Source organism: Lycorma delicatula, chromosome 12 (assembly GCF_047948215.1).
Source record: "Lycorma delicatula isolate Av1 chromosome 12, ASM4794821v1, whole genome shotgun sequence".
NCBI lineage: Eukaryota > Metazoa > Arthropoda > Insecta > Hemiptera > Fulgoridae > Lycorma > Lycorma delicatula.
Window position 1 is genome coordinate 37,251,821 of NC_134466.1, and position 27,868 is coordinate 37,279,688.

A 27,868-nucleotide genomic window follows, 5' to 3' on the forward strand; every position below is an offset into this window, starting at 1 on the left:
ATATATATATATAAAAGAAATATGTGCACACTACAAAATAAAGACTGATATAACTTCTGATTGCACTTCTTGATTGCTTCTTATATTTTATAGCTTCTTGATTGCACTTAATATGTGAGGAACTAAATTATACTTCATTCAAATGAAATAATTGCACTCAGGAACTAAAAAATAATATAAATTGACTTTAAATGAAAGGTACTTGCATGTAATAAAATAAATAAATTCAGGTGAACTTCACATAGAAACTAAAGCACAAACTGAATATTCAAAACACAAACTTCACATAGCAACTAAAACTTTACAAATGTACTAAAGAATCTAATACATTGACTAGTTCAATGTACAAATCACTCAGTACATGTACTTTAGAATAAATAGATATGTAAAAAGGTAAACAAATAAACTTTAAATAGGAACTTAAGGAGAAACCAAGTTAACTTTAGTTGACTTTGCGTAGAAACAATAATATAAACTAACAGCCTGACACTGACTAAAAAATAAGGAAACAAAATAATCTCTGTTTTTTATAACAACACTTAGGAAGAAAACACAAATTATTTGAGCTTAGGATAAGGCAAAAACCAGAAATATTTCTTTTGACACTGCAATACATCCAGAGTTCACTTCAAAGAAACCTCTAACTTTTGAATTTTTAAGTTGAGTTTCCTTCTTCAATTTTCTGTTTAATTCTAGACACTTTCTTTCTTCTTATAACTTTTCCAGGTGAAAACTCATTTTTGATTTATTAGGAACATAACCTCTTAATTCCTTTTGGACCTCTTTGGTCTTACTTTCTTTAACTTTTTCCAAAGAAATGTTATATTACTTTCTTGCCTCTCTAACATCGGTCAAGATTTTCTGATTTATTTTAACTCTCTTGGAACCTCCATAAAAGCTCAGAACATGATAATCCTTTGGTTTACAATTCTTTGTTCTTTTTGGTTTTCAGAAAGTAGAGATTTGTCCACAAAAAACATACAGATTCGTTCACACTAGCATTATCATGTAAAAAAATGAGTGCTAGCTTCACAACTTCCCACAACTCCGAATATTTGGTTGTTCTCACAAAACATCGAGACATAAAAATCATCTAGTCTTATTTCTTCTTTGTCTGCATCATGAAGAGGATCTAAAAAAATATCAAAATTTTGCTTTGAGACCATTCTTTGCTTCATTACAGAGGTAGCCATTGAGTTATATTTTTTTCAGCTGCATCTTCTAAGATTAAATTTTTTCATCGAGAACTTCAAGAAGATTTTTCATTTGTTTCTTTCCAAGATCTGGCTGTGGGCTTCAAGCAACTTTGAAGTTCAGTGGGCTTCTCTGTTGAAGATTTTTGATTGATTTTACTAAGAAACTCTTGTACTGGTTTCTAAAGTTTAATAATCCCAATTCAAACACACGTTTCACATTTTTTAGGTGTTTTATGGTTTGGAAACAAATACAAATATTTTTAATGTTTTCACTATTTTCTAGGTCAATAACTATTAGCTTGTTTCCACAACAAAATTCTTATAAATATTATTTAAGTCGGTAGTACATTGATAAGAATATTAATAAATCAAATAATCAGTACAGTACTGTATTAACATACATACAGACAACATCTAAAAGAAAAATTTTAAATTTTAATAACATTTTAAATTAAAAAAAAAAAATTATTGACTGAGCAAATATTTTATCTATAGATTTTATGTATTATATTTTATTTTAATGTGCAAATGTAAAAAAGAGGAAAAAATTTAAAGAAAACTTTACTGAAGATGGATTTATGCCTGAAGCACTATAATGAGCAAAAAAAGTAAATATAAGAATGTTCTTTAATTCTGTACTTTGTGGAGTGGCTGAAAAAATATTATATTATATGATTAGCTAAAATTTACATACAGAGGAAGTATGGACTGTAAAAAGTTTAATTTAAATAAATTAATATGTATATATATATATATATAATTGATGTTGTTTTTTCAAATAAATATAGCCATTATTTAAAAATGATGTTCTCTAGAAAAATAAACAACTTGAACTAGTACAGTTTATAGGCTTGAATATTTATTTTGTTGTAATATCACTGTTAATTTCATATACCTAATCTGTAAATGCATCTTAAGTAAATTGATAGTGGTAACTCATGTTGTTTATACCTATGGTACCTAATAGTAGTATGTCTGTGATATTCATTTTATCATTTAATTTTTATTTATTTATGTATAATTAAAATTTTTATTTTATTTCAAGATTATATGATGGTGTAAAAGTGATTATAATTCAGCAGTAATGAAATCTAAACCTGTTATTATTTCCTCACAAAAATTCAGGTTAAGAATAAAAAAAATACATGTGAAAAAACCTTTAATGTTGTGCAGTTGAATTTTTTTTTTTAATAATAAAAAATTAAAAGTATGACATACATACATGAAACTCTAATAACATTCTATATAGTTTTTCAAATGCTCTATTTCTATTTTCATCCCACACAACCAGTTTTGCAATCATTGGATCATAATGTACTGAAACTTTATCTCCTTGCCTAACACCTACAAAAAGAAAAAAAATATAATAGATAAATGTTATATAAGACATTAAAATAGAAAAAAAAAATTTCAGAGATAATTATTAAAAGTAACAAATAATAAACAAGTTTATTTTATTTTTTTAAATTTATTATAAAGTAAATTAAATTAAAACATATATATAAAATGTTAACCTCCATGGAAGTCTGGCTGAATGTATTATAGACCAGTAGGATACCTCTAATTGCCCCATCATTTCTGGGTTTCCTTTATTTAATCTATACCCGTCCTCAAGTAAATTTTTAATTTCTGTAGGAAAAGCAGTTTTTATTACAGAAAATTGATCAACTGGGTAAAAATTCATGATAATTTGTAATCCTGCAGGAGATTGAGTTGCAGAATTGAATACCGATTACATAAACTGAGAGTAGATATAAAAATATCTTCTTAAGTGGTGATCATCTGATTTAATTATTACAGATCCATTGTTTGTAGTGCTGTAATACTATTAGAGAATGAATAATGGTTTGTATTAATGAAAATTATTTAACCTCTACAAATATATTTCCTACTGTAGGTGAATTCAAATTAATTTAAAGTGATAGTAAACAAATTATATATTTTAAACATTTTCTTACTAATAAAGAAACCAAAGGGATGAATAATTTTGAAAACTGAAACTTTAAATAAAAGACATTAAATTAAATTAACTTCTGGTTAGATTTGATTTTTCCTATCTGATCAGAGTAACATGCCAACAAGTTCAGATTATTATTCAATTTTTACTGTTGATGTGATTAATAATTTTTCACAATTAAAAAGATATTTAGTTATACGATAATTTTTACAATTTCTACAATATAACATAAATGTTCTGTTTCTTTATGACCCAGTAATATTTTTCATCTGTAGTAAGATGAAGAAGTAGAATTGTTCACCTGTAGCTAGTAAGATGTTTAAAAAACTCAATTATGCTGTTAAACTTGGTTTAATAATACCTAGAAGGCTTTAGAATATATCTTAAAAACCTCATACAATTTCTTAGGTAACTTAAATTCATGATTGACATGAAAACCAGCACCAACCCCCATGAAAGAGTGTTATCACCTTAGCTTTAAATTTGGAAAGTCCTGTGTTTGAATCCCAGTCAGACTATATTTCTATGCACAAAATTTGAGCTAATGCTGCAAATTAATCAAAATAAAAAATCATAATGTAAATAGAAACAAGTAAAAAGGAAATATAATTACATCAAATTTTACCCAAAAAGAAAGGTGTCACTGAAGATAAATAACATAAAACATACAAACCAGTTTCAGTACGGACATCTGATGATGTTTCAGGAACTTTAAGGTGTAATAAATTTCCAGCATCTGGTAAAAACCCATTAAATGGATCTTCAGCGTAGATTCTTGCTTCAACTGAATGTCCATTAACTTTTAAATCATCTTGGGTTAATGGCAAACAACATCCACTAGCAACCTGTAATCAGTTAATCTGTTATGTCATTAACCATTTCTGAGGCATTCCCTCATTCCATTTTGTTTTTACAGTAATCTATTTATTTTTTTTTATTTTTTTTTTATTACATCCTAAACATTAAATTATTTGCTTTATATTTTGTCATTCACCCATAAGTTTTACCTCTTGCACTTTCATTACTAAATAGTAAGTGTGGCTTAACCTACTAGCTTAGCTCTTTTGTTAACAATTCATCAAAGAGACTCTTTTCTCTCTAGTTCATAGTTAAGATATACTGGGTATATCTAATAATTCTTGCTGACATCATACCTGGCTTCTATAATTTATATTTCACTGCATAAAGCATTAAATTCCATAGAATGTTTTTTTTTTTTTTTTTTAATTTGTCAGATTCTTACATCTATGTTTAAATTTAACAGGTATCTTTCCTTGGATAGTCTCTCTTTCCTTATGATAACCTGAATTTAACGACCTCCTTTTTTACTGATTGAACAATCAATATGAACTTTTGTTCATATTTAATAATGTTCACTTTTTCAGAAAGCAAGACAGTGAAAAAGAATTATTAGTATCATCTTGAAGTAATGAAATATCTTCATGAAAGTATCAGAAAAAAAGGCCTGAAGCTTGGAAGTCAAACTAATGGATGCTCCAGGCCAACAATGCAACCATGCACAAATCGTTAATAATCAGTCAGTTTTGTATGAAACAGAACATTTGTTCCACATTCTTCTTATTCATCTGATCTAGCATCAGTATACTATTTTTTTATTCCCCAAATTAAAAATGAAGGTCAACAGTTGACGTTTTCAATCTATTAACTTGTCAAAGGTAAATCTTGATGAGAAATTCCAAAATTACTTTAACACAATGGGAGCAGTCTATTCAAAATGGAGAAGCCTAATTTGAAGATGACAAGTCTGAATAGCTTCTAAGTGTAAAAAAATAAAAGAAATGTAGCTTTATATATTAAGTTCATAGCCCAATGAATAAATATAAAATATTTTAAAGACAATATATAAAATATATATAAGATATAAAATATTTTATATTTTATAAAACATTAATTTTTATTAATAAAACAGCTGTTTTTTTAGTAGAATTAAACCTTCTTATTCATTTATCCTACACATTCATTTTAATATTAATAATGTATACAATATATTTCTTACCAATATCTGCCATTCGACTAGATCAGTATTAGTGATCATCTCTGTAATAGGATGTTCAACTTGCAATCTAGTATTCATTTCCATAAAATAAAATTTATTTGAACTGATATCAAATATAAATTCAACAGTTCCAGCTCCAACATAATTTACAGCTTGCGCAGCACGTACAGCTGCTTCGCCAAGTTGTTTCCTTAATTCTTCTGATATACCTGGCTGTAAAAATAAATATGTATATATAGATAAATCTAATTTTTACATTTCATCTACGTGTAAACCCTTTGTAGATATATTTTTTTTAAATTAGCAGGAAGTGTGTTCAACATTAACTTCCTCAACAATATGTAATCTTTTAGGATAGGAATTAGTTATTTACTTACTAGTTGATGCTATAGTATATGGAGGACCCTGGCCTCTCACATACTGTTCTTCCAAACATCCTGAATCTCAGCAACCTATCTCCATTTCCTCCTCAAATCATTTCCCTTTTGGTCTTCCTTTCCTTCTTCCATCTGGTTTTTCAGCAAATAATTTTTTAACTGCTCTACCCTTTGATATTCTTTGGAAATGTCTGACCCATCTAATTCTCTCTTGCTTCACTCTTAAGACAATATCAGTTTCTCCCATATACTGGGAGAGAAAAGCTATTCTCTCCCATATGCGCAAGCAATGCTCATAATTTACTGTAACTCTTCATGTTTTTGACCCATACATGACTATGGGTTTCATCAGTTTTACATATTTTAATTTTTGTGTTTTTGCTGATGTTTTTAGCTTTTAAAAAATTGTAGACTATAATATAATATACCTCCACCTGCAGACCTTTTCCTATATACTCATCTTGATCTCCTCATAAAAAATTGCACCAAAATGTTTAAATGTACAAGGGCAGTTCAGAAAGTAAGCTCCATTGTAGCATAGCACTAGTAGAAGTGTTAGTGGTGCTGTCATTGACACGTCGGCGTACTCTGAATCAGTGCGCTTCCAGCTATGTCAGTATTAGTCGCGTACTTTAGCCTGTTCTTATAACCTAAAACATGAGCACTACATTGAAAATCCCATGATGTCCCGTCATAAGATTTCTTTGGACCAAAACATTTTAGCAGCAGACATCCATTATCAGTTATGTACTGTGTATGACCCAAACATGATGAGTGATGTGTAGTGCAGCAATGGGTCTGATCTTCTAAAAATGGAAGAAAAAACACTAATGAAAAAGAGATGAGTGGTAGGCCTTCTGTTGTGAGTGATGATCTAGTCAGTAAAATTGACGAAAAAGTGTGAAAATCTAAGAATTACCATCTCTGAATTTTTCAAACAATTTCCTCAATTTTTCTCATACAGTTTTGTATGAGATTGTCACTGATAAATTAGGCTACCAGAAGTTCTGTGCTTTGTGGGTTCCAAAAATGCTCATAGAGATTCATCAAACCAAACAAACTGGCTCTGCTTTAGACTTCCTTTCATGCTATGACAAGGAAGGAGAAAGTTTTTTAAAGAGAACTTTGACTGGAGATCAAACTTCAGTGGCCTACGTGAATGCTGAACTGAAACAAAAGTTGATAGCCTGGAGCCATACCAGTTCCCCATGCAAGCCAAAGAAAGCTTGCCATACTTTGTCAGGAAGGAAGGTCTGGCTACGGTTTTTTGGGATGTTAAGGGAGTTCTTCTAGTCGAGTTTATGAAAGGTGATAAGACAATTACTTCAGCTGTTTACTGTGAAACGTTTAAGAAACCTACGTGAGCCATTCAGAACAATAATTGGAGAATGCTGTCATCTGGTGTTGTTTTGTGCATGACAACGCTCATCCTCACGATGCTCTAAGAACTCAGGAACTTCTGAATCAATTCCAATGGGACATTTTTGAATAGCCCCTTGCAACTTGTACTTGACGCTGAGTGATTTTCATCTCTTCACTCACATGAAGATGGCTTTCATCGCAGCATTTTGATGACAATGTCGGACTTCAAAATGCCATGAAAGGTTGACTAGGTACCCAGGCAGCTGAATTTTAAGGTATTTTTGTAAATTGGTGAAATACTATGACAAATGCTTGAAGTTAAATGACTATATAAAAAAATAGTTAAAAGCTGTAGTTTTAAGTTGTATATAATAAAATACTTTTATATGTGTAAGTTTTTATTTATAGCCAAATTGAGATTACTTTTTGAACCGCCCTTGTATTTACCCACCTCTTCATCCACAATTAAAATTTAATCTCTTCTTACTATCCCCTTTTTATGCAGTATCGTGTACTTTCTCTTATCTTTGTTGATTAGGAATCCCATTTCTTTTGCTGCCATTTCTAAAGCACTAAACTTTTCAATCTTTAATTTCTTTGAGAATAAAAATTGGAACATGTAAAAGTTATAAAATAAAAAAATAATAAAAAGGTTCATATCAATCTCCCCCTGGTTCATCACAATGACATGTGATGTAATTAAAAATGTATTGCTTTCATTTTCCATAATCATCAGAGACTTAACAGCATCTGATAGACAGCCCCAAAAGGCTTAAGCTAAATTCAGGTTAAAAGATCCACTTGGTCATTCAGACATTAAAAAAGTTACACTACTGTTTTACAAAATTTCTATGTCGTATTTGCTAGACATCTTTTCAAAGAAATTCTGTATCAGAAATATTTGTCACTCCATTCTATTTAAAATAATCAATACCATTCTCTTTAGATAAAAATAAACTATTTCTACAAACACTAACTTCTTTGAAATATTTTTTGGTAATTTTTATTATCAAAAATAATGTTTAAAAAATATTCAGACCTATCATGGAATTTCAATTTACAAACTATTCGCAAAGAGTTTGTTATTTAACTCAAGATGTAGGAAGTAATGGGAAGACTATACACAATACTCTGTGTGTTTGGGAATTCATGGGTTTGGGAATAACACTCAAAGGCTTTCAGCCAATTAGATTATGCCAAGAGTTTAACACTATTGTACATTTCTAAAGATTTCCGAGGCATAGGATGAATTGCTTTGATGCTGTTTACCAGCGCTGCCCTCAATGATTAGTTTGCTTTCCTACAATAGCTTTATTAGGCCCTTTCACTACGTTCAGTCTTGAAGTTTTTATTATCCTTTTACATTAATCTCTTTTTGTACCTCCATTATAACTGTAGTTATTCAAATGATCCAATTGTGACTTATAAATGTTGCTTCTGATTCCATTACCTCAATAGAATGTACTTAGATTAGAATCAATTTTCATTAATCAAAATCAAAATGTTGCTATGGTCTAGATGCAAAAAAAAGAATATTGTATTACTCCAGAATGATTTAACACACTTATGCATATCCATTTTTCTAAATGCGCTTATGCATATCCATTTTTCTAAATGAATATGCATAAGTGTCGTTTCTCTAAATCTTTGGACAAAGCTTTTAGATAGCCAGTTATGCTTTAATAAAGGATAGTGCAGAGGAAATGCATGTTTTTCGCTACTGAATAACTTGGGATGTTTTAATTACAGAAAAAAAGTTTTACATTAAATAATAATATTTTTATTGCATTTTTAAATGAACATACCTTAATTAGGTTCAAAAAATAATGTCAGTAAGATAACGTCCTTCTTGTTGGATGCAAATTTGGAGCCTCTCCTCAGCACAGTTTCCTCCAACATTTCATTCAATACAGCTTCAATTTCTTGATGAATGGAAATTTTCAGGTCTTCGATTGTGTGCGGCCTGTTCACGTACACTCTTCATTTCAGGTGGCTCCACAAAAAGAAGTCATAAATCGATAGATCGGGAGAGTGCGGGGTCCAAGAAATATCACTGAATCACGAAATGACATGTCCAGGAAACGTCTGTTGAACCACTTCAATCGATGCTCTCGCCATGTGAGCTGTAACACCATCCTGTTGGAACCACATTTCTCTCATGTTCACTCAATGCCTGTCCAGTTCTGGATGCAGGAAATTCTTTAACATGTCAATGAAGCGCATTAATGACGTATGTCATTGTAACTCCGGTTCCCCTTCAAAAAAGTAAGGACCAACAATCCCTATCTTGGAGACACTGCACCACACTGTTATTTTTGAGCTGTGAAGAAATTTTCAGTGTAGTTCACATGGGTTCTCTGACACCCAGTACTTTCTTTCTTTTTCCTGGTTAGCCTCCGGTAACTACCGTTTAGATAATTCTTCAGAGGATGAATGAGGATGATATGTGTGAGTGTAAATGAAGTGTAGTCTTGTACATTCTCAGTTCGACCATTCCTGAGATGTGTGGTTAATTGAAACCCAACCACCAAAGAACACCGGTATCCACGATCTAGTATTCAAATCTGTGTAAAAATAACTGACTTTACTAGGACTTGAACGCTGGAACTCTCGACTTCCAAATCAGCCGATTTGGGAAAGCGCGTTCACCACTAGACCAACCCGATGGGCTCTGACACCCAGTACTGACAGTTCTGAACATTAACATAGCCACCCAGATGGAAAAGAGCTTTGTCACTCATCATTATTAGGGTATTTGCATCTTCTGTAAGAATGGTGTTCATTATGTCACAAAATTCTTGTGTGCACAAAATCCCTTTCGGTTAGCTGCTGGACAATCATTTTTTTGTATGGTTGATGACTGTGTAAGATACAATGAAGCAAATGACACAAAATACCCAATGCTACAGCCTGTTGCCTAGCGAATCGTTTCGGACTAGCAAAAACAGTCCTTTTCACTCTGTCTATGTTTCCCGGAGTTTTGACTGAACGGCTAAAGCCAGATGGTTTTTTCATCACAGATCCACTACTAAACACCTCAAGCCATCAGAGTATGGTGTTTCAATCTGGAACTGCACCTCGACGTTTGATATTAAAATTTCAACAGAAAGAAGACATTGAACCATGACTACAGAATCATTGTTTGTAAAAAAAACTGCTAGACAGCAACATATGACATTCTACACTCCACAGCGATTGAAACTGCATATTTTTAGCTATCTGCCAGAGGTCGCTGAAGGTCAATACCCTCTGCTGAGTACTAGCCATTTAAAAAACATGCTTTTCCTCTGCTCAACCCTTTATTAATGTTGTATACTAGATGATCCTTAAATTATTTACATCATGAAGTTTAGACTAATATTTTGGGGGTTTCCATAACCTGTATTAACATTATTAGCAGTGATTAATTACACGGCTGCCCAAAAAAGAGTGTAATGTATTTAGGGTGTGTTTGTTCCGTCACAGCAGCTCAATGGCTGAACCGATTAAAATGTTGACCCCGCATTGGAATCCTTAGGTTATTGGGAGTGTCATAGGCTATATAAATATGTATACATATATATATATATATATATATATATATAGTAGCGGAGATTTGCCAGTTGAAGCAAAAAATTTAATGTACTCAATAATAAACTGTGAACCTCTATCACTGTGTGAGCTGGGTTTGAACTGAGTTATTCAAATGAATAATATTACAAAAATAGTAGAATTAAATTTATGTGGAATAAAATAATATTAAATATATTTAAAAAATGTCTGTTTAATAATAATAGGTTTACCATGGGGACAGCGTGTGAGGCTAAAATGGTGAGGTGATGCAAGCACCTCTTGCGAGGTTAGACCAATTATCACCATCAACTAAGAGGGACTCCTGGGGTGCTGTTTTGGGAGGCAATGTGGTGCTCTTATAACTCTGCAAAAATCATCTGATTTTCAAAATTCAAACAGGCTATTTGCTAGTAAAATACAAAATTGCAAGGAACCAAACCAGAACAAAAAGAACAATGTTTATCAGGAATGCTTTTTTCGGCAGTTGTATTTTTTAATATTTCTCTTTTTTCACTATTGGAAGCTAGCTAAATTAAAAATAATAATAATACTTTTGAGATAACACATCCCAATATAACCTATTAAGTTTGATTACATTTCAACTGTTAGTACTCTTCATATCATAGTTCTTCGACAGTGGTGTTAGCTTAATTATGAATACCAGTTATGATGCTGCAATATCATTGGACAACTGATTGGTTATGATTATAACCAATCATTATGACAGCCTATTACCTAACCAATCATGGTTATAATATGTATATATAGTTTCTTTTCTGTAATGATAATTGGCACCAATGATTATTAACTACTAACAAATACCAAGAGCATGTAGTAAATTAAAAAATCACCTGGTATATATTTCAAAACCGCAAGTACACATCATTACACAACTTCTGAAATAATCTAATGATATTAGACATCAATAAGACAAAATTGAAAACTGAACAGGGTAAATAATTTTTATTCATAAAATATGATGATATTTAAAAATCATTTAACTCACCCTAAACAAGTTAGTAATTTTTATGAAGTATTTTTTTTTCATTAACTGCATACAGTCACATTTTTCTACTTTTATTCCGCAACACAATAATAGTGTTGAGTATCTATTTAATTTTCACCTGTTCATTCATTTAGAGATTTATTCATAACAATATTATTCTGCATTTTTATGAGTTTATATAATTCTTTTCAATTAATTTAATTTATGTCAGGATACTGAAGTTATCTGTTTACAACTGTGATATCAAAGAACAGGTCCTGAAAACAATAAAGTATCAATTCAGTTTGGTTTCAGCAACCACTATATGCAGTACTATATGGTTTGTAGCATGTGAATTCTACTTCTAAATTTTACTAATTTCAGTGATGAAACTTTGGCCATTCATAGTGACTCATGCATGTAGTCACTCATGAATGTAGTGACTAATGCACTACATCTCAAGAAGCTGCTGATTTCCAACATTTCAAAGTTAATCACAAATATAACTTTATAAATCAAGATGGCGGAGCACATACAGAAACTAATGAAAAGCATAAAATATTATATGGGAACATGGAATAGTGAAAAAAAAGTGCCGGAGTACAGTGAGATGCCACTTAGTCATATATCACCAAGTTCCAGCATCAAAACATGTCTGCGAATCACTGATGGGATTTTAGATGCAATAAAAAAACTTACAACAAAATTAAAGTAAGTAAACATGGTCAGTTATTTGCATTACATTTATTAAATACGAAAACATTAATATGATCTTACAATCCTTTGCAATATGATCCTTATAACCAGATGGTTCTGTAAAATCTGGAATGTTTTGGGAAGTAAAATCCTGAAAATTGGAGAATATGAATAATTGCCAACAGGTAATGTTAAGCTAAAGAAATTAGATCATCAATAAATTTCAGATTTTATTATTGATGGTAAATAAATGAACATATCATTCAATGCCAATTTAAAAAAAATTAAATTTTAAAAATAAATAAATAAAAAATTCTTACAGCAGGAGCTTCTTCAATAATTTTTTGATGACGTCGTTGAACACTGCAGTCTCTTTCAAAAAGATAAACATAATTATTATAATGATCACCAAATATTTGTACTTCAACATGTCTTGGTGATAATATCAGTTGTTCTAATAACAAAACATCATCTCCAAATGACTTCATTGCTTCTCTTCTTGCAGATTCAATCTGATTAACAAATTCATCTGAATTCATTGCTGTTCTCATTCCCTGAATTATAAAAACAATAAAACTTTAAAAAAAATTTGTAACAATAGTTTAACTTATCTAAGCTTATAAAAAACATGTTTATTAATGAAAATATTGTGGATGTTCTCTAAAAACTTGTAAATTATTAGGCTGATCTGAACAATTCATTTACTGATACATTTTTATTAAACATTGGGGTTGATTTTAAGCATGAATCTATCTAAACAGGAATATAAGAAATAATCAGGCAAGAAATAAACTTTAAACAGAAATAATGTGTAATTTTACAATGTCACTTTATATGATTGGAGTGTTATTTTCTGACTTTCCTAGCATTGTCACTTTGTTTTAAGAATGGAGAACCTCCAATCTCAAAACTCCTTTTAGCACTGAATCTTCTTGAGTTGGGACTGTCAAATAGCAATGTTAAGCTCCTCCCACTCCCCATCCCTAATACCATGAACTCCTCTGCTTTGTCACTCTAATAGTAAAAATTATTGAAACTAATCCTTCTGATTCTTTATTTTAACAATTCTGAATTTTTTAAATATTACATCAGGATGTTTTTTAATTTGTACATTAATTATCTCTAATCCTTTTAATTTTAGCTGGAATATTTCCATATTTTCTAGAATATTTAAATGTTATGTGAATTTATATTTTGAATTACTGATGAAACCATGAGCTGTAACAGATATGGAGCTGTATGGTTCTCTAAATAAAATTTACAGAAATAATGAACTTTATTTTGATATTTATTTTAATTGAGCAAACTGCTCATAAAATATTAGTTATTACATAAAAAATTACATCACACAAATTTTCATACACTGGTGATACCTTACAACAGATTAAAAACTTAGTTACATACCAACAGGTGTTTTTTCAGTCTTATGCCAACAATTCTTGATGAATTAAACTTGATGATGATTAATTAATTAAACCACCACATTAACTGAATTTCTAAGCATAATAATAAACCAATTGAAATAACTCATTTAGAGGGAAAAAGAAATTGTTACTTGGACTTTTATAAGTGAAAATAGTAAAGGGGCTTATAATAAACGTAAAAATAAAAACAAAATAATAAATGCGTAAGCGAGGTTGGTGGAGGGTTGATTTGGGGTGTTGAAAAGGGGTGAAAAATGGTATTATTATGATTTCTGGTGAAAGTTGACATCAAACAAATTTGAGCTTACACAGAAAGGTATACTTTCACCAAGTTTCATCAAAATTAAATTATTTTTGTGGAAATTAAAAATAAGAAATAAAAAAAAATAAGAGATTTTTCACATTTTTCTCAGAAATTTTGAGGTTATGTAAAAAGTGACCTCAACAAAAGTTGTAGATTTTGCATTATCTACAACTTTTGTATTGGAAATTTTTTTTCCAACCCCCAACCATCCAAATCACCCCTCCACCATCTACATTCACACATTTATTCTTTTTTGTGTTCATTGTAAGCCCCTTTACCATTCCCAATTATAAAAGTTCAGGCAACAATTTTTTTTTCTCTAAGTGTAATTTGGCTGGAGTAAGTAGGCTTATGTTTTTCCTTTAACTGCTTTTAAAAGTAATAATTTTTATTAAATAAACTTTACTGTTACAGAATGCTGTCTTTCATCATTTTTTCACACACAGTATAATTATATAAAGTACCATCCACTGCAATCTATTGTATTCAAGGTTCTTTTTATTAATATATATTAATACTTACAGATGTTATTAATATTATAAGTCATTATACGAAGTCACCCAAAAAGAAATTTACAAATTTGAAGGAATAAAATTCTTTCAGAAAACTTACAGAATTGGTTGAGGTGTCATATTGTGGCAAAATATATCGAGTTATAACTCACCTAATGTCGCAATATGAATTCCTTCATTACATGCACTAGCAGCATCCAGTCAATTCAACAAGAAAAATAGCTATTTGCACTGACAGGAGCATGCTCACCTACGTGTTTTGGTATCAAGAAAAAATCTAAAATTCAATGAAAATTTTACATTCAGTAAGGTAGAGATTCTCCTAGCAGACCTTCAATTTATGGCAGATTTTGTTCAAGATCAGTTCTGTTTGACATGAAACATCAACTGATCACATGTGTGATTTTGATGCTGTTAAGAAACAGTCTTGTAACAGATCACTGTCCACATAAATCAATGTGATAAAATAGATTGGTTAGCAAATTTGTTCATTCCATAAGAAATAAGATACAGATCACAAGGACATTTTCATTTCCAGCTGAATGTTACATCATCACAATACTGTACAGAAATCTTCAATTTTATTGTTAACTGTTTACCAAGTTGGTGGATTACCCGTTGATCCAATTATATGACGTCACATTCCATAAATCTGATGCTACCTGATTTTTTTTTATGGGTTTTCAATAAAATTCAAGTGTTTAATATAACCATAGCTTTTAGTCTTGCTTAAGTCTAAACTAAAATTACTGCTGCAGTCATAGAAGTAATATTACATAAGCTCAATCGAATATAATATAAAATTGATCATGACTTGTTTGTCACATCACCAATGGTTTACATATTAAACCTAAGTGATAATTTTATGAAAAGAATGACATTTTGATAAAGAATGTTGAAGTACTCTTAATAACTTTCTTACACCTAAAAATTGTTAAGTCTATAATCAGCCTGTGTAAATGTCATTCGTTACGATAACAATTAGTAATGAGTTAATAATCAATAGTATAAAATAGTTAATATTCATGACAATAGTACGATAAAAAATGATTAACAACCTTTCCACCACCACCTCGTACAGCTTTAATCATGATTGGAAAACCAATCTTTTCGGCCTCATTTATGAGCGTTGAATCCAATTGATCTTCTTTATGATAACCTTTTATAATTGGAACACCAGCTGATTCCATAAGGGCTTTTGATGTACTGAAACAGATATATAAAAAAATCTGAATTTATAAACATATAAAGTAGATGTAGATAATTAAATAAGAGTTCCAAAAGTAGCTTCGGTTAATAAGTTTATATGTTTTACTTTACTCAGTACACTCATACAAGTAAATAACTGCTATCAAGAGATTTGAAACTGAATTGGCTGTCAGAAATAAATACGAGAATCAATCAATAATTAAAGTGACAAACAGCAACAACAGAATAACTATTTAATAGAATAATTGAAACCACCTGACATTCAGGCAGTCACACATACTATAGAAAATATCACCTGCTCAAAAAGAACTTATTATTATAAACTCTTTTTTTTTATTTTATAAGTCGGCTTTGCTTGAAATGTGATCCATGGCAGAATAGCATGCTGTGATGAGATTATTTCTGAAGGTGCATAACCAGCTGAATTTGACTAACAAATGTAAAAACATAATGGTAAAAAGTATACTAACTGTGGACACTTTTATAATTATATTGAACATTTAAATTGGTCAGAATAACTATCTGATTTTCATTGCAGTGGAAGTTTTGAGTGATGCTTTGCAAAATCGCATTACGGATCTTATTCATAAGGACAGAAGCATAACAATTTGGGAAACTGTTGAAATTTTATAATTCATGTATCACCCCAATCCATTTCATTATTCATGATAAACTGAATTATTACAAAATGTGTTCAAAGTGCGTTCCCAGATGGTCGAATCAAAATTATAAAGACTCCCTAATTCACATTATTACAGAACTTAAACAACAGATTTGACTTTTGTAAAAGTTCTGGAATAAGAACCTTTTAGTTCACATAACAACTTTTAGAATTTTAAGCTGGAATCCAAATGCCAGGGTATGGAATGGAAATATCCAAGCTCCCCTGCCAGGAAAATATTCAAAACTACGCATTAGGTAGTAAAGTGATGCTAATAGTGTTTTGGAACTACAAAGACCCAATTTATTGTGATTATTTGGAAGAACAATTTACAATCAATAAGTGCTACTGTGATATGCTAGTAAATAAAGTGAAACCTGCAATTAGAAAGAAACATCCTGATTCTCTCTCAAAAGGCTCTTCAGCATGATAACATCTGCCTCATACCACTAAAAGACATGGGACACCATTCAAATGTCAGGTCAGGAGGTGTTGTCACATCCACCTTACAGCCCTGATCTCTCACCATCAGATTTCTTTTTGTTTGGTTCTCTGAAAGAGTTTTTATATGGCATAAAGTTCAGTAATAGTGAGCAGGTAAAAGACTACAAAATGAATAATTCTTTACTATTGTAAAAGAAAGCTCACAGAAAGATCGGAAAAGTACCTAAACATAGCCCGAGGATTATGTTGAAAAGCAGCATTAGTTTCATTGTAATTAACTAAATAAATTTTCTACATTCAGTTGTCTCTTTTAACTACTGAACAAACCCTTATAATAATATGAAATATAAAAGTTTGTTTGTTTCCTAGAAAGTTGATGAAACTGTTCATGCGTGTGTGAATACTGAAGATGAATGGAGAGAAATGAAAATTGTTCTATGATATTGAGGTATTGTTACTGAATCATACTGACTTTAATGTAAAATTTGTTTGAAAAATAGATAACTTTGTTTTGGAATTGTGTCCTGTTTGGTAATTAAACATTTTTTTATTTACCACAGTAAGTTATAAACGGTCAACATAATAACTCATTATCATCAAAGGGTCAGAAAATTCCCTGGGTTGGTTAATTTAGTACCATAAGAATGTTGAAACAAAAATGAAAAGGAAAAAAGAATTATATAGTATACAGCAGATAATGAAGGATATCTTCAACTAACTAAACTATTAACTTTAATTAATTTTTAAAAAATAATCGTTTAACACCACTGAGACTGAAGTTTTTTTTTTAAATATTCACACTAATAAAGCAAATTTAAATAATACAAACCTTTTTATTCCCATGTCTCTAATAGCCGATGCAGGAGGTCCAATAAATATAATACCATTTTTATTACATTCTTCTGCAAATCCAGCATTTTCAGAAAGAAAACCGTAACCAGGGTGAATAGCAATACTTTGTGTTTTTTTAGCGACTGATAATATTTTATCAGCTCTTAAATAACTTTCAGTTGATGATGATGGTCCAATATGATATGCCTCATCAGCCTGAAATATTGTTGATAAAAATAAATATGTAAATATTTTTCAGGATAGTTCATTGGTAATGGGTACTAGGATAGTTAGTTCAGTGGTCAAGTACTCTATAATACTCTAAGAATTGCTGGTAAAAATTTACAACCGAATTGATGAATCCACAGCTGAACCTACTGTAATGTGTACTTGTTTAGTCTGTTAGGTTAATTTAACATTTGTTGACTACATTGCCAGCCACATTATAACAATAAATAAAATTTAGTACATATTAATAATAAAGTAGGAATAACTGAAACTCACAAAATTAACTTAACTCATGTAATTAATGAATAAACTATTAAATAGAATAAGATCTTAATCAGCAGTAAAGTAAAAGTCTATGTGGTGATGACAGAGGTGCTTGGTGAGTCACCCATATTTATCATACTCAGTAGACTGTGCTCAGCTTTAATAGAGTATGTTAACCACGCTGCTGAAATAGTGAGGAATTCTCAGAACAACCAATTATTATGTTATATTTTTTTAAAGTGTGAATCTGTCAGTAATAGTAATTTGCTTCAGTCAGCCACAAAGATGGGTGGTACAGAATTTTCCCCCTGGATAGAGTACAAAAATTCCTTTGACCAGTATCACATGAATGACAGCGCGATCAACCAACTTGCCAAGTTTACAAACCCAATTCTCAATAGCACATATGAATTCATCCCCAACATCTGGAAAGCCAAGGAGGCCTACTGTTTCTTGGTGGGATAAAGATTACAGGCGTACAAGAGTTAGGGCTTTACATAATTTCAATCGAAGACTGATGACTGAATTGCTCTGCGCACCTTCTGCAATGCGAGGCTTGTTTACCATCAAGTGATTGAGTGTGCTAAAGAAAAATCTTGGCTGAATTATGTCAAATCCATTTTTCATACAACACCATCATGTGTTGTATGGAGAAAGGTTCGAACCATGTGTGGATTGGTACATTCATTCATTGCAGCCAATTGGACTGCAAAGTGGTGGAGACCTTGTTACCATGACAGTTGATATGATGAACACATTCGGAAGGTCGTTTGGCGCAGTTTCACTTACATCATCCCACTCATGATTGGAGACTCACAAAATGAATTAAATACACGCTTTTTTATAATGAGCTTGAACAATTCTTTTGATACTTCCCCGGAAATGATAATATCAAGCTCAGTTTGTTATCTCACCTCCCAGATGGTGCCTACAACATCTTTTGTATAACTATAACAGAATACTCTCTGACCAGGTGTTTCCAGATTCTTGGTTAGAGTTACTGATGATTACTGCACTGAAACCTGGTAAAGATAAATCATCCTATCTCCTTGACCAGTACCTTATGCATGATGATGGAATGAATGGTAAACCATTGTCTAGTGTGGTACCTTGAAATGCCCTAATTGCCCCAGAACAATGCGGTTTCCGCCAGTGTAGATCATCTACTGATCATGTAGTTGCCCTGTAAGCTGCTATTCAAAATGCCTTTTTATTTTGCCAACAACTGGTTGCTGTATTTTTCAATTTAAAAAAGATGTGACACAGCATGGAAGAGAGGAATCCTTAATACACTTCATGAATACGGTATACAAGGTAGTCTCCTCCCATTTATCAGGGGTTTCCTCAGCAATCGATTCTTCTGAGTTCGAATTGGAAGGACAGTATCTGAAAGTTTCAGGCTGGAAAACTGAATACCTCAGGAAAGTGTCCTAAGTATTACTTTGTTTGCTGTACCATAAATAGTATAATCAACTGCATACAAAAACATTATATGTTAGAACGTATATGTTGAAAAACATGTAGAAAATTAGCTACAAGTGGTAGCAGCTGGCAGGTGGTAGTGTTAGCTACAGGCTCTCTGTCTGCTTTTTCTGTTCAGCCTCCAGAACCACCATAAGGTATTACTTCAGAGGATGATATGTATTAATGGAAAGTAGTCTGGGTATGTTGCTGGGTTTTAATTTTTAATTATCAGTTTTTTAACATTTAGTTATTTACAACAAATATATCATGTCCAGGTGATAACACGCCAGCCTCCATGGCGCGAGTGGTAGCATCTCGGCCTTTCACCCGGAGGTCCTGGGTTCAAATCCCGGTCAGGCATGGCATTTTTCACACACGCTACAAAACACTCATCTCATCCTCTGCGGAAAGAATTGCTTGACTTCGGACCCGCAGGTTAAACAAAAAAAAAGGTGATAACACAAAAGCATTTTTTGCCATGGGAAAAATAGGTAGTTGATCTATTCAATGCTTTTATCAGCTGATATACAAAGTCTAGAAACACTAAAAAAGCATTGTTATCAAACAGTTACAAGCAATAGGCAATTCCTTTCTGTCTCAGAAACTTTGATTAATATATTTAAATTAAAATGTATAATATGCATTTACTATATTTTGATTTACTAACATTAATCAACTAGTGTGATGGGTGAACGAAGAATTATATTAGGCAAAAATAATATAAAAAATCACCATAGCAGCGTGCATAGAATTTTTATCAGCATCACTGTATACTGCAACTGTTTTTATACCCATTTTCTTTGCACTTCGTATTACACGACAAGCAATCTCTCCTCTGTTTGCAATTAATATTTTTGTGATGTCTACTTTTTTTACAGAATTTGAATACGATCTTCTCCATCCTAGATGTATTACGTACCTGAAACAACAATTTTTAAAATTAAATCTGAGTTCAATATCTATACTTCTTAGCTTCACAGTAAGTAATAAAAATTGACTAAACCTTTTTAATAATAAATTTCACTTTTCTGGAAAATATAGCTACATATATATGGGATATCATGAAAAACCAATTTTGATTTTCTTCAGAGGCATTTTAGAGAAAACCTTTTAAAGCAAATATGTTAACTACAATGCATATATAATCCAAAAATCTCATCCCCCCCCATCTCAATATGTGTTTTTTACTTCCTTGTACAAAGTAAAGGAATATTGTGATCGCGAAAAATTTTGATTTCCAGATTTCAACAGAAATATTCATTTTGACCATCCCTGAATCCATTTTAACTAGTTTCAACGTGACATCTGTATGTACATTATATGTATGTATGTACATATGTTCATATGTATCTTGGATAACTCAAAAATGCCATAGAATGTTGAAATTTTGGATTTAGGACTATTGTAACATCTAGCTGTGCACACCCCTTTCTAATTGCAATCGACTGAATCAAAAGTGTCCAAAAGAGCCCAAAATCCAAACAAAATTTGAATTTTTGGACTTTTTCTTAACTCCAGTACTAAGCCCTCATTGCAAGCTTTTCAACAATATATCATAAATTGTACTTATTTTCAGTGGTTCCTGAGTTATAGCCAAATAAAATTCTAATTAATGAAATATTTGTATCTTATTAAGAGAAGGCACATCGGTTCAAATCAACTTATTCATTTTGTATTTTTCTATTTGTAAGTTGTAAAATTAAAAAAAATATATATTTTTTTAAGTTAAACTTAACAATTTTGTGTAAGTATACTTTTCTCTTCTCTAAATCTAATACCCCCTTTAAATAGGCTAAAATAAGAAAAAGAGAATTTTCAAAAAGATTTTTCTACATTTTAAGTTTGGGTCTATAGTTTTAAAAAAATTGTGTAGACATCTCTTTGTAGCTCTGTAAATGAAGTATTAACTTTCAAAATCAGATTTTTATTCTTTTGTTCTATATCAGACAGTTTGATTTAAACAGTTTTCAAACAGTTTTTGAAAGTTAATACTACATTTACAGAGCTACAAAGAGATGTGTACACAATTTTTTTAAAACTATAGACCCAAACTTAAAATGTAGAAAAATCTTTTTGAAAATTCTCTTTTTCTTATTTTAGCCTATTTAAAGGGGGTGTTAGATTTAGAAAGAAGAAAAGTATACTTACACAAAATTGTTAAGTTTAACTTAAAAAATATATATATATTTTTTTAATTTTACAACTTACAAATAGAAAAATACAAAATGAATAAGTTGTGCAAAGTATTGATTGTATGAGTTGGCCAGAGCAGACGGGAAAATTCATGCAGTACTTTGCCAGTTTTTTTTTGTTCTCCCAAAAGAAAAATGCTGTCAGCTGATCTAAGGTTTTTGACTTTTTCAAATTTTATAGTTATTACACTTTCACATTTTTTCTTAAATTCCTGTATTGTCTCTTAAAATACAAATTGAAAAGCAGTGGGCATATCATACTTACTTCTATGTGTTACTCCCCTCAATTTACAGATTAAAGGTTCTGACTTTTCTTTTTGTAATAAAATAATTTCATCTTTTTATACAACTATTACGAAAAGAGAAAAGGAAGATTTTCAAAAAGCTTTTGAGGTCCAGAGTTTATAACTTAAAAAATTGTAGGCATTTCTTGCTAGCTCTAAGTATAAACATTCAAAATATTTTTTAAAGAATATTTAAATTGAAGGGAGTCAAAGAAAAAAAACCATAGATTTAAATTTAAAACATGGGATTGATTTAAAAAATTGTTTTTTTTATTTATATATGCATTATAGGTAACAAATTTTCTTTAATAAAGTTTTCTCTAAAATGTCTGAGAAAAATCGAAATTGGTTTTTTCACGATATGCCCACCCTGATTAACAAATTCCAATGCACCATGTATTATATGAGCCTAAATAAATATATAAAATAATATAAATAAATATATGAGCCTAATTTGAAGAAAACCAGTTCAGTCAATCCTGAGATATAAGGTCAAAAGCAGAGCAACACACATTCATACATATATATATATATTTGTTTGGTCTAGATGAACTAGTTGACCCCTAAAACACAGATTTGCAAAGAACCCAATAACCCATTTTTGATATGATCACCATATTTTCCACTTTAACATATAGCAATTCTAGCTGTATTTGCCAAACTGAATGTGTAATGGATTCTGGACCACTTCAGGACCATATGGCCCTATTTAGCGATATTAATGGAAAATGAAGAGATATACATCTGTTAATTGACATATTAAGAAACATAAAACTGACATATCTGTTTATTGACATATTTGACATATATATCTATTAATTATTATACACAATTTAATGTTTTATTATTCAGGATTTTATTTTTAATGCAGTATTAAAATTACATTAACAATACTATTAAATTTCAAAACAATTAAACTGTTTTTATAGTCTTATATCATTTATAAAAAACAAAGCTTGATAAATAAAATAGCAGCAAAAGCCAAAATAATGACTGCCTTTTAATACAAAAATATGTACTTCATTAAAATACTAATTCATTAAAACTCTCCCAATTAAATGGCTGCGCTGAATAACCAGTGAGCCCATTAACCGGAATTCAATTTATTACTTTTCAATGCAATATATTACACTGTAATTCTCCTGATAGTTTTATTTGCTATGAAAAATCAAATTATTTAGTTTAGTGTAAACAGTTTACACTTTTTTTTAATGAAGAGGGTAAAAATTTCTACAATTTTCTTACTGTTCATAACTAACAACTTTTTAAAATATTGGCATCATGTTAAACTACTATGAAACTAGCCCATAACTGTGTCTTGTTCATGACAAATTTAAGTACAGATTTTAATAACATTTTTAACAAATTGCTAAATAACTTAATGGTGCTTATAATGTATAATTCATTAAACTTTAAAAGTAAATAGAGAACTAAATAACTGAAACCATACCTTAAATATAACGGAAATTGTATCATTTTTTTTTTTTTTTAATTAGTTAAAAATGAAACAAAAATTATAACAAAAGTTTAGTTTGCAAGTTAAAAATATCATCACAAAACTACAGAGAAATTCTACAAATTATTAACACATGTTGAGAATATAATGACAAGCACTTTTATAAGTATAAAAATAAAAACAAATTACGCAATAACCGTATCTAATCTAATTCATTCAATGAAAATATTACATACGCTTACAAATAAAACTTATGAATACAAAAAAAAAAAAAAGATTAATTTAAAAAATTGTTTGTTTCATTAGCTTATCAATCTTCCACAATAAACTAGAACTATAAATACACACCTTTAAATTTAAGCAAAAGGTTACAAAGGTTATGTGTTGAGATAATGTTGTTATTCAACGCTATCTAAGCTGACGTTGAGTTAGCCAACTCGTTCACGATTGGACTGAACGCCTGTATCTACGATCTATTCCAATCCGTATAAAAGTAACTTTTTTTTTCTTTTCCCTGTTTAGCCTCCGGTAACTACCGTTTAGATAATTCTTCAGAGGATGATATGTATGAGTGTAAATGAAGTGTAGTCTTGTACATTCTCAGTTCGACCATTCCTGAGATGTGTGGTTAATTGAAACCCTACCACCAAAGAACACCGGTATCCACGTTCTAGTATTCAAATCCACGTATAAAAGTAACTGCCTTCACTAGGATTTGAACCTTAGAACTCTCGACTTCGAAATTAACTAAATTGCGCTGATGAGTTAGCCACTAGACCAGCCCGATGGGCGTTAATAAGTTATCAATAAAAATAAAAGTGAAGTAAAGGTTAGGACTCAAACCCACCATTTAATCAAATCAAAGAGTTTTAACATTTACAGAAGCACTTAATACATGAAGACAAGTAAGCATAATATTAATCAGATTAAATCCATAATTGAATACAAATGAAAAATAATTTTTTTTATTCCTCCCAAAAAGCAGTACCGAAACGGTGGTTCGCCACCATTGCCTCCTGATTTCCACCACACGAGGGATCAGGACATCTTTATCGAGAATAACGTATTACTGAAAAATAACACTGGTTTCCAATAGTCTTTTTACACAGATAATTTTGGCTTATGTGTATTTTTGACAATGAATTCAAATTTGACCTCAAGATTTGTTCTAAGAGCTTCATTCTTTTGTTAATTGTCAATTGTAAAATATGAAAATTGTTGTAACGATTTATTGTCTCTATTAAGAGTAAAGATTTGTTGAGTCTATGTTTATATTAATAATGAAATATAGAGTCTGAAGATATCTATAAATGAGCCATACTTATAAATATGCTCAAAATGGAATAATTTAGAGAAATAGCCAGTGTGACTAAATTTTTTTTCATAAAAATAAATTATCATAGTTGTATGATTTTATTATAGTATATGCAAAATCTAAAGGCCGGTCCTCTCTACTTGCCTCCTCTAATCCAACATGCGGAATACGTGCTACTGATTGCAACAAAAGCAATGCAGAACATACTTGAAAAAAAAACATACTTTCAAGAAATAAATATATAAATTACTTCATTTACATATTGAACAAAATATTAGGCATAAATAATTTTATTTGTAACAACAAATTACCAGAACATACTTCTTTACTCTACTAGTAATGTACAAGGTGGAGATCACTACCTTATTGGATAAGGTGCAAGTCATTGCAAATCAATGCATGTGGCTTTTGGAATACAGTACAACTGTGGCTGCTGGTGTGAGAAGTCAGCAAGAGATGTTAAGAGCAGTGGAGGGGATGAAACAGCACACTCCTGACCCACCTTCAGATATTATGTACACTACTATAGCATTGTAATTGACGTAGTCACTTTAATCACTATTATATTACTGTGGAGTAATCCAAACCAAAGAATCTGTTTTGTTCTGGCTTTTATACAAATGCCATTGTGGGTTCAGTCTTTTGTTTTATTCCTACTTATTCTGACACATACATGTATTGTTTTTTTTTTTAACTTCATTCATATTGTTTTAATGTACTTAATAATTCATATAAAAATGCCTCATAATTGTAAAAATTAACCTAACAAATTTTGCTATATGTATGATAAATTCACTTTTAAATCTCAAAGAAGAAATATTACTCCTCTAGTTGAAAAATTATATGAATTCAATTTCAGGTGAAAAAGAGAACAGAATAAGTTTTGGGCCCCTTATAGCTGCTGTAATTCTTGTGTAACTTTACTAAGCAATTAGCTAAGTGAGAAGCCATGACATATAGCTTTTGCTTTTCCTATGGAATGGAGAAAACCTAAGGATCACTCAACAGATTGCTATTTTTTTATCATAAAAATCAAAGGCATTATAAGTAAATTCAAAAAAATCGTTGCATATTCTAGACTTCATTGACCTGTAAGATCTATTTTACATAGTGAAAAATACTTGTTCCAATTCCAATTTAGAAGAAAATGTTGCTGATCAAGAAAATTGTGATAATTTAGAAAGTGATGAAGAAGAACAGATTCTAGATTTCCAAGCTGAGATCACTGAATCTCATAAAATTACTCAAACAGAATTTGACGATTATATTTGTGTTCTTAATTTGTCTAAAATTTGGCTTCAAGGTAAAAAAGCTGAGACCTTCTCAAAAGTGATTAAATATTTTGCCATGTTGGGCAGAAAAAATTTCAGCTTCCTTCAAGATAACATAATGTATGGCAATGAAGTTCTCTATTGGATTTACTAGGGCAGCATCATAATCCTACAGAATGGAGATTGTTTTTTATAGATTCCTCTAAAATGAGTTAAAAAGCTGTATTCCTTTACAATGGAAATGAAAAACCATATCATTTTCTCTTGCTTATCCACCTCAAATGAGATGTAATGACAGTATGAAATTTTTGCTAGTAATGATGCAGTACTTGGTAATTATATAGAGACTGAACGAATGATATATATATATTTCACCATTAAACATAAAACTTGGTTTGATGAAAAATTTTGTCAAAGCAATGGATTGTAATGGCCAAGGTTTCTTACACCTTATGAACAAGTTCCCAAGGTCCATGAAACAAAAATCAAAGAAGGAAAATCTAGAACACTTGTATATTTAGACTCTGAGAGAAGTTTGAATTAATCCAAGAAAGTAGCATATTCACAGATATCATTTCAAAATACTGTTAAATCATTACTGGGAAAAAAGAAGTCTGAGAACTGTGAAGAATTGGTGAATAAACTTCTTGTAATCTAAATCTCTACAAAATACCCATGTTGCATTCACATTTGGACTTTCTTCCATCTAACTTTGGTATTGTTAGTGATGAGCATAGTGAATGCTTTCATCAGAATATATCATGATGGAAACCCACTACCATGGAAAATTAAGCCCAAAAATGCTTACTGGTAGAGAATGTTTCCAGGGCTGAATGCTGGAGAAAACTACCAAAACCAGAATTAGGTAGATACTATCATACTATAGACTACATAATTCCTTAAAATTCAGGTTCTTTTTAAATACTTACTAGAAAACCTTGCCCTACATTCAATTTTGGTTTGCAGTTTTGCAATCAGTTCAGAAATCACAGATTTCTGAAAACAAATTTGCAGATTTGAAATCAGTTCAAAAATAACTATAAGACATACCTTATTGAATGCATGTAACAGACCAACTTATTTTTGTAGACCAACGTAATTTTGTACTAATCATGGATTTAATACATATTGAAAAAAGTTATTTTATCTCCAAAAATTAAGTAGCCATTTGAGGAAATAGGCCTGCTTAAGGAAGACTCTTGCCTACCTCTAAAATTGTATGACATGTGGAGGTAATCCAGCTGAACAAAAATAAATCTTGTCATTCTGATCTCCACTGAAGAATACAGCACCATAACTAAAGAAATATACAGATTATGTGTATGTGCACCGTTACTTACCTGATGGCTGATTTTATCTATCCATTATTCACATAACCTGTTGTGGTAAGTCTAGGCAGTATTAGAGAATTATTTTCAACTGTTACTTACAAGGAAGGTTGTTTTCTTTCTTTTTGAACTGTCAGATAACAAAATCTGAATTTATGAAAGAAATTTGTAAACATTATAGAATTAACTCCTTCTTTTCAACTGCTTGTTTTCCTAACTTTATACAATTAAAAAAAAAAATACAAATAGAAATAAAATTTAAACATTAATTAGCATGATTTAATGGATTTTAATCATTTTAAGAGAATTATAAAAAATTATTATAGAATGACTTGACAAATCCATAAAAAATCTTTTTGGAGCTATTGTGCAGCTTCTTTGTTATTAGCATGTTTGAATTAGAATTTTTCATAGGTACCAAACCTAACAAAAATTGTAATGTATATACTATTTATTTACAAATAGTTCTGAAAGGATTTTTTAAAGAAAAATGTATTAAAGATTTAAAGATATTGTAAGTAATATATTAAAAATGTTTG

The 27,868-nt window shown here is 30.4% G+C and overlaps 1 protein-coding gene across 3 annotated transcripts in view; it reads right to left on the reverse strand.

The window, feature by feature from the left end:
- Positions 1-23,850, reverse strand: part of Mccc1 (Methylcrotonoyl-CoA carboxylase 1) — a 44,106-nt gene extending 20,256 nt beyond the window's left edge. The window contains exons 1-8 of one of the 3 annotated variants that reach the window (XM_075379786.1): positions 23,764-23,850; positions 20,216-20,402; positions 17,526-17,743; positions 15,441-15,588; positions 12,463-12,696; positions 5,171-5,383; positions 3,827-3,998; positions 2,419-2,540 (exon numbers count right to left, since the gene is read on the reverse strand). In XM_075379786.1, coding sequence (XP_075235901.1) covers positions 2,419-2,540; positions 3,827-3,998; positions 5,171-5,383; positions 12,463-12,696; positions 15,441-15,588; positions 17,526-17,743; positions 20,216-20,278 — 1,170 coding nt within the window. In that variant the 5' untranslated portion in view covers positions 20,279-20,402; positions 23,764-23,850. Of the gene's footprint in view, positions 1-2,418; positions 2,541-3,826; positions 3,999-5,170; positions 5,384-12,462; positions 12,697-15,440; positions 15,589-17,525; positions 17,744-20,150; positions 20,403-23,409; positions 23,734-23,763 lie in introns of those variants that run through there. The other 2 variants (XM_075379785.1, XM_075379787.1) reach the window with 2 other exon arrangements.
- Between the last annotated feature and the right edge of the window lie 4,018 nt (positions 23,851-27,868).